Source organism: Entelurus aequoreus, linkage group LG21, assembly GCF_033978785.1.
Source record: "Entelurus aequoreus isolate RoL-2023_Sb linkage group LG21, RoL_Eaeq_v1.1, whole genome shotgun sequence".
Lineage (NCBI taxonomy): Eukaryota > Metazoa > Chordata > Actinopteri > Syngnathiformes > Syngnathidae > Entelurus > Entelurus aequoreus.
Genome location: NC_084751.1, coordinates 20,362,877 through 20,371,913, shown reverse-complemented (window position 1 = coordinate 20,371,913; position 9,037 = coordinate 20,362,877). Strand labels below are relative to the sequence as shown.

At 37.9% G+C, this 9,037-nt stretch overlaps 1 protein-coding gene across 1 annotated transcript in view; it reads left to right on the top strand.

Moving 5' to 3' along the window:
- The window catches only part of sfswap (splicing factor SWAP), a 130,824-nt gene that overhangs the window by 36,623 nt on the left and 85,164 nt on the right, over nucleotides 1-9,037 (top strand). The window contains exons 6-8 of the mRNA XM_062031151.1: nucleotides 1,729-1,954; nucleotides 2,034-2,134; nucleotides 6,511-6,661. Coding sequence (XP_061887135.1) covers nucleotides 1,729-1,954; nucleotides 2,034-2,134; nucleotides 6,511-6,661 — 478 coding nt within the window. The remainder of the gene's footprint in view (nucleotides 1-1,728; nucleotides 1,955-2,033; nucleotides 2,135-6,510; nucleotides 6,662-9,037) is intronic.

Sequence of the window (9,037 nt, the reverse complement as noted above, 5' to 3'; positions counted from 1 at the left end):
AAACCCTCCGCGTTAGCGTTGTATGGATGTGAGCTCATATTATTGGCACTGTTTATTCTCGTTGAAAGAGTGTTGTGATGACTTCGATGCGCTGACACCAACATATTGCCACAAGACAGCTATGATTTTTCTAATATGTATTTTACGGATGAACAATAATTTCCCCCTCAAGGTTTCTTTAGCTTCTTTTTCATGCATGAGAACAAAGATCCGCTTTTATGTTTTGTATATGAATTCTGGTACACAACACCCCTGTGAATACATAATTCTTTACGGACAGATGATGAGCCATGTGTCACGAAAGAACGACTCACCGGGATGTAATGTGCCACTGCTAAAAGCTGCTTGTACAATATGTACATTTTAATAAGTTAACCATTCATTACCATATGACTTAAAAAGTGAATGATATTTAGTAAATAACAAAATACTAGACATTAAAAGGTGAATGATATTTAGTAAATAATTCAATACTAAATTCAATACTAGACAAGTTATCTGGTGAATTGTAAATATCTGTAAAAAATAAGGTTATGAAATCTCTTTATGATAGTTACATTATAGTTATGTATTGCCCTTTGATTTTGGGTTGGAAGCATTGTTTTACTTTATATTGCATGAGCATTCAATTTCTATAGCATTATGCACAATAGTGAAATATACCTTAAAAGAAGTTCAAAATATATCACCTAAAATATTAAATAAAAAACAAAAAAATACTTTGATTGTCAGATATCCTCATCAGTTATAATGTCATCATCCACGATTGTATATTGTTTATTACAACAAATAACAGCGATCAGCTTTTGTTGTCCTGGTCTTGAGAGTCTTCGCTCAGATAGGACACAAACGAATATATGAGGTGTGTTCTGAAGGACATTTTTGTCGGCGAGTTGTGACACTTGATGATACAAAAGTGTTATACCACATTGGTTTTAATTGCATGTGCAGGAGAATTATAGAGCTTTGTCTTTCAATCAGTAATTGCAATCCTTCAGGTTGGTAAAGTTTCAAAATAAGTTCCGTGAAAAATGTTGTATGGTTGTCAGTAATGTCAAACGATTTTAATATACATTAATCACAAGGTTACTCTAGATTTATTTAGATTGATTACAATATACATCATGTTTTTATTAGTTATGTCAACATATTAATTAAAAAAAATCTGATTAATCACACTTTATTTGGATTAATCATGATTAATCACAGGTTATTACTCGCTTGCATAGTTGAAATTACCTTTAAAAGACCCCACTATTGGACAGAATGCACCATATGGTCAAAATATCAAAAGGAACATTTTTTTGTTGTTTTACTTGACTGTATGTATGTATTTATTTGCACAAAACTTGCTAACAGTTTTATCTAAAGTGCTGTCGAGGTTTGGCGTATGCATTGACTTGATCTGTCATTTTTGTTTTAATATTCAAATATCTCATAGGGTAAAAGCGTTTAGTGTTGGGTGTTTAGTGTCTTCCATATTGACTTGTTTGCTTCTGCAGTTTGTCACTACTGGATCAACTGCTCATTTGCGCTTGCGCATCGGTAACACTACTTGGCAAACTGCTACAAATGCATTGCCAGAGACGTTTCAGTAATTTCTTTGATGGGTTTATTTCGTTAAATATTTTTATCAGATTAATGATGATCGTTGCTTATTTCGTGTTAAAGTATTAATTTTGACAGCCCTATTTTATTTATTTGTTGCCTGTCCTTTTTTTTTTTTAGCCGGCAACCATCAAGACTCATAACATCATCGAGCGGACAGCCAGCTTTGTATGTCAGCAGGGTGCTCAGTTTGAGATTGTGCTAAAAGCTAAGCAGGCTAGGAACTCCCAGTTTGATTTTCTGCGTTTTGACCACTACCTGAACCCTTATTACAAACACATCCTGAAGGCCATGAAGGAAGGTCGGTACAACCTAGCGTCTTCCAACAAACAAGAGCAGCCAGAAGGTAAGTTAATTCCTCTGTCTCAATTTACGCTTCATTTTTGGCAAATTCTGATCTGCTTTTCGTCAACGTTTTGCTCTAGAATCTAATTCTGATGATTCAGATGATGACGGAGACGGCAACTACCTCCATCCCAGTCTGTTTGCACCTAAAAGGTGCTCTCGTCTGGAGGAGCTGATGAAGGTAATCAAGTGTATTAAGTGTTGTTGGATTGATATACAACTCCTGAAAAAATATATGGAATCTCCTAATCATTTCAAACATTCTGGCTTTACGAAACACAAACAGAAATCAAAAATATAAACTGTGGTAGTCAGTTTCATTTTTATATAAAAACAAATATTATAGAATCACTCCATTCTAAGTAAAATATTATGGAATCACCCTGTTAATTTCCTAAGATAATAACTGCATCAGATTAAACCTGTTCATTAGTCTGCTGTTAAAAAGTAGTTTTTACTCCTTGGTTGCACTATATGGATTGCCATGTATCATGTCTCCAACACAAGAGATGTCAATCAAAACAAAGATCAAACTTCTCAAAATCATTTGTGTGTTTTTTTTAGCTGATTGGCTGACTGATTGGTCACAGTCAGCTGTGTCTTGGAAGCCAGATTCAAACAACATGGGAAGGTTGTAAAAGGCAAGCACACTGGAAGACTAAGAAAAACATTAAAGCGTCAAGACAGAAAACTTAAAGCAATATTTCTTGAAAACATAAAACGCACAGCAAAAAAATGAAGAACAAATGGGGGGAAACTGCAGTCACCGTCTATTAGAGATGCGCGGATAGGCAATTATTTCATGCGCAACCGCGTATCAAAAGTCGTCATCCAGTTGTCATCCACCCGCCATCCACCCGAACCACCATTTTATCAAAACCACACCCGGCCGCCACCCGCTCGTTGTTATGTATCTAATATAGACGATGCAAGGCATTAGTGAGGTTAGAAAGCTTTTGCCTGTTAAAGAAAGGAGACTGATCCAATGCAGTAGAGACATTCAATGCGTGCCACGCATTAATATCTCTTGGCCACGCATTAGTGGCTAAGAGATATTAATGCGTGATAATATTATTTATCATTATTATAATATTATTGTCATTTCCATTAATAAAGTGTTGACTATAGTTGCCAATACCCTCAGATCAGGAGTGCGTTCTTCACACTTTGTGTGCGCAGTTGCAGCAAGCAGAACGATGCTTTTAAGAAGTTAAAAAAATGTTTTAGAAAGACAATGCCAATATTTTCGTTAGGTAAAAAAATGTTTTTGAATTTATTTCAATGAATATTAACTTGTTAACGTTATAATGCTCAAATAGGGACGAGGGCGGGGTGCACAGTGAAACAGTGAACAATTTCGCGACAAAGATGAACCTTTATTGATTGATCTGCAGCCATGGCAAAATATCAGACAATCTCCATTGTCAACGACAGGCAGGAAAATAAAGATAAACACATAGCCTATGTTGTAGCCATAGGCATAGGCTCATATGTTTTTAAGTTGAAATAAAAAAAAATAAAAAATGTGCCTCATAAGCCTTAGGCTGTCAATCACACGCACAAACTTAAATTATACAATAACATATGTATATCATCCCTATTTAAACAATAATAAATTCAATAAATAATAATAATAAATTACCTGCAACTTATTGGCCAAGGCAAATAGCTGAAGGGGGGAAATCAAACCCATCAGACTGCACTTTATCATGAAACTTGAATTATAATGAAAATAGACAGTCGCGACAAACAAAGCAGGCTAAATAGCCTTACATTGTAGCCAATCGGAGATGCGCTTCACTTGAAAGCGAGGCCAAATAATTAACACACAGTAGTATATCTCGAATAGAAAAAAAACACAATAAACAACGCAATTGCCTTAATTCCTTTGCATTGTAGTGCGCCCAAACAACACGTAGCCATCAAAATTATTCAGCTGACCGAACTCAATATAGGTTAGACATGGGCTTATTTGGTATAGCCTAGGTAACGTAGACTAATTCGTTTAACATATCTAACCGTATGTCTACTTACTTCTTTTTTTTGTTAGCACTATGCAGGAATAAAATGGCATCTACAGTGCCAGGATTCAGGCGAGAGCGCCTGACCTCTAAAATGCGCCCTGCTGCGCTGAAGGAGCGCTCACTTGCGGCACGCAATTGTTGCTGGGACGCATAGGATTCTCTTGGCAAGTTGTTGTAGTCGTGGGAATGATTGTCCTTGTTTCCCCCAAAAGGAAAGTAGATTTTCCTCTGCTGATCTGTCGAGATGGAAGTTTGTAGAGGAATAATCTACTTCATCAACTAGCACAGGTGTATCCTCCTCCCATTCTGTGAAGTCAATCCTTTTCTTTTTCGGTGATGCGCCATCAGCTCAAGCTCCAGAATAATTGACTGTTTCAAAGAGTGCTGCTCGTTTTTAGTATGTGGGTAACAACATTTAACTATGTATATGTGTTTCCAAATTGGTTCAACCGCCACCCGCCCGAATCTATTTAAAATCTATTTTTTTTGTCATGTCACCCGCCCGACCCGCAGTTTATCCGCAAACCGCGCATCTCTACCGTCTATGACTCTGGAAGAAAGCACCTAAAGGAAATGGGACTTAAATTCAGAAAAGCTAAACGAAAGCCGTCTTTAACAACTAAACAGAAAAAAACAAGATTGCAATGGGCTAAGGAAAAGTAATTGTGCACTATGGATGACTGAATGAAAGTCACATTTACAAACCCAAATCTGCATTGTGCAAAGTGATGGAACTTTTCAATCAATCAAAGTTTATTTATGTAACTCTTAATCACAAGTGTCTCAAAGGGCTGCACAAGCCACAACGACATCCTCGGCTCAGATCCCACATCAGGGCAAGAAAAAACTTAACCCAATGAGCACAATGAGAAACCTCGGAGGGGACCGCAGATGTGGAGAGCTCGCCCGGGCGACCAGTGCAATGGAGGTCGAGTGGATATAGTTAATAATGTGAGAGTCCAGTCCATAGTGGGGCCAGCAGGGGATCATCTTGAATGGAGACAAGTCAGCAGCGCAGAGACGTTCCCAACTGATGCACAGAGGAGTGGTCCACCCTGGGTCCCGACTTTGAACAGCTAGCGCTTCATCTGTGGTCACCTAATAACCTCTCCACGCAGGAGAATGGGGCAGAGCAGAAAAGAAAAAAAACGGCAGATCAACTGGTCTAAAAGGGGGTTGTATTTAAAGGCTAGAGTATACAAATGAGCTTTAAGATGGGACTTAATTGCATCTACTGAGGTAGCATCTCTATCTGTTACCGGGAGGGCATTCCAGAGTACTGTAGCCCGAATAGAAAAAGCTCTGGGAGTCACTAGTAAGCCAGAGTTCTAGAACGCTGATTTCTTGCCGGGACATATGGTACAATACAATCAGCAAGTTAGGACGGAGCTAGAGCGTTTAGTATTTTATACGTAAGTAGTAAAACCTTAAAGCCGCATCTTAAGTGCACAGGAAGCCAGTGCAGGTGAGCCAGTATAGGCGTAATATGATCTAACTTTCTTGTTCTTGTCAAAAGTCTAGCAGTTGTATTTTGCATCAACAGTAATCTTTTAATGCTAGACGTAGGGAGGCCCGAAAATAATGTTACAGAAATCAAGACGAGACGTAACGAACGCATGAATAATGATCTCAGCGTCGGTGGTGGACAAAATGGAACACATTTTTGCGGTATTACGGAGATGAAAGAAGGCTGTTTTAGTAACATTCTTAATGTGTGACTCAATGAGAGAGTTTGATATTTTGTTTGGTTCCAATGAGATTAATGAAGACGACTGACTGTCTGAAGAAAAGATGCACATTTTCACAGTCATTGAGGCAATGGCACTGGGGAGATGGCTGTCATTACGTCTTCGACAAATGCACCGGGTTTTGGATACTTTTCCTATTCCATCAATCTAAAGGATGTTTGGGAATGATGTCATAATTTTTCAAGATGTTAATACATCTTGCCATAGAGCAAAAACAGTAAAAACTTTTTTTTTTAAAAAGATGTATGAGGTCATAATCATGATCTGCAAACAGTCTGGATCTCAATCCCATTAAAATCTGTGGTGGAAATGTAAAAAAGTGGTCCATGATAAGACTCCAACATACGAAGCTGATCTGACAACAGCAATCAGAGAAAGTTGGAGCGCGCTAATACTGTTTGTCACTCGTTAAGTCCATGCCTCAGAGATTGCAAGCTGTTACAAAAACTGGAGGTATTACAACATCCATCCATCCATTTTCTAATACTACTAATTTGATTTACAATTTTTTTCATGATTCCATTTTTTTTTTCTGGATTTAATGATTCCTTATTTTACCCTGCAGATTACGTTTTTTAGACCCTAAACACCTTTTACAGTATGCCGTGCTGATCTAGTAATAAAGCCTTTAAGCATAGGTATGTTTTTAAAGTTTTAAAAATGTTCTTTAAGTGTCCTCAATGTCTTTAACAGCATGTATTATCGGTGGTATTGATAGATAGACAAGACAGTTTTTTTTAATTAGAAAAGTCAAGTTTTAACTCTTTTAAATCATCCTTTCGCAGCCACTTCGAGTGATGGACCCGGACCATCCGCTTGCAGCGCTAGTTCGAAAAGCCAGGGCGGAAAGAAATGGCTTGGCGGCAACACCAACCGTCCCTGAGGAAGCATCAGATCCTGCAGCGTCCAACACAACAGCCCAGTACACCGCTGATCGTGAGTGTTGACTTGATGTGTCTCAGGAAGTAACACCTTCCTATCTGCCTCTTTTAATTGGTGTCCCCTTGGCTTTGAATGAATCCCTAGACATGTAAATGTCCTTGAACATATGCAATTTTTACTAGGTTTTACTAGAAGAAGAAAACATTTAATGATCTGGAAAAAGAAGGATGTGCCGATCGATCAGCCACAGATCAATACGGGCCGATTTTCTTTAAAAATTATATGATCACCATTGCCAGTTAATGCCTTTTCATACTGATCACAAACTTTTAGCCCCTCTCGTTGACGCTGTATATATTTTTAGCCCCCTGGGTGACTAATTGTGTTTCTATTATGCGCCCCTAAGGTAATAATAATCACCTCCATTACGACAAACCCCATTTCTTAGTATCCTAAGTAATCTTATCACTGAAGGACAAGGATAAACATGTTACACAACAAGAGCAAGTCAAGAACAGTCATGCTTATAGCTAAGCTAACCGCTAAGCTAGCTTTAAACAACACCAAGAAATAAGTGCTTAGTAAACTTTAAGACTTGTAGATGGAACTGCGTTACAGCAGAAATTCAGCAAATTTTAACAGGAAATTATCAAGTAGATTAGTAAGAGTCAAGAGTCTAGTGAGAGAACAACTGTTGGTGTGCCAGCATTGTCAAAGCCAGTACACAACACAAATTGAGGGGTGGATTGAGCCATACATTAATGGTGTCAATACCGATGGCAGTATCAGTATATGATATATATATTAGGTAAATATTTTTATTTTCTCAAATTTTAGTTTTTTTAGTTTTTGTAAATTATTTTTCAAACTTTGGGAATAGTTCCTGGGACATAGGAGGACTTTAAGGGTAATACCAAAGGATTTAAATGAGTAGCAGATAGTAGTTTTTGTTTAGTTATTGTGTACTGTAGACTTTGATTTGCTCAAACAGTTTTATGTAATGAAAGAGAACAAGGAGCAAGTTTAAAACCCTGATCTGAACATCCCAAGGAAAAAGTTAAAATCATGAAGTTATGCGTCTCATGTCGTAATGTTCTAGTAATAAAGTTGTGATATAACAACAATAAACAATTTGAGACTTCACATTCTCTTTTTTGAATTAGATCCAATATAACTTACTGCAGCTGATAAACATTTATCTTCAAATGTGCACTGAGAATCGTCTTCCGAAAGACTTTCTTTCATGGCCACTGGTCCAGCCTGACCCATGAGCATTAACTAGTCCTTAATTGCAATTTATTCATCCATGACACGGTTATGGTGGGAGCTCTTTGTCCCGCTCTTTGCTTCAGTACTGTGGCTGTTGTTTTTAAATTGGTATCAGATGACCTGAGCACTCATCGCCACTGATGTGCATTTGTCATCTAGGTTGCAATGTTTTGCTTGTCACGAAAACAACAAAGAACTCCCACGTTTGGTTTTAACACCTGTAATGTTAATTTTGGTATTAAATCTGCTTTGGCTGGTTATTGCATTTTATTTTTGTGGGAATGCTGTAGAGGTATTGAAAATGATAGATTTTTCGATTCATCCAGAAGAAAACGTGGGTGATTCATGAATCGATGGACAAATTTAGATTTTTTTACGTATGTTAAATGAAATAATACAGAACGTTCCAAAATGCAGCATTAATGCTAATGTTCTGTAAACGTTACTTCTAACTGACCATAGATCTATTAGCTGGCATTCTTTTAATTGTGTGTTAGCTGGGTTAGTGTGGACACACACGGAGGAAAGAGGATGAGAGGACAAGCTAGCAGTAGGCCGTCGTCATGGAGTCACGAGGAGTTCCGTCAAAAGGACGCGGCATGTTCAGATTACGCCATATAAGCGCACATTGGTGCGCTTTGCAAGGGCCAAGTGACCAGTGGACCGGACCGACCAGATGGTCTTAATTTGGATTTATTTAATGATGCAGTTGTTAAATATACTAAGTGTCATTAGATAGCTGTATTGGATATACGCATATACAAAACCCAAAAAATTTTTTTGCAAAAAATCATTAACTTAGAATTTGTTGCCAGAAACACATTGCAAAAAAGTTGGCACAGGGGCATTTTTACCACTGTGTTACATGGCCTTTCATTTTAACAACACTCAGTAAATGTTTGGGAACTGAGAAGACCAATTTTTGAAGCTTTTCAGGTGGAATTATTTCCCATTCTTGCTTGATTTAAGTTGTTCAACAGTCCGGGGTTGTTGTGGTATTTTAGGCTTCATATTGCGCCACACATTTTCAATGGGAGACAGGCCTGGACTACAGGCAGGCCAGTCTAGTACCCGAACTATTTTACTATGAAGCCACGCTCTTGTAACACTTGGCTTGGCATTGCCTTGCTGAAATAAGCAGGGGCATGACAACGTTGCTTG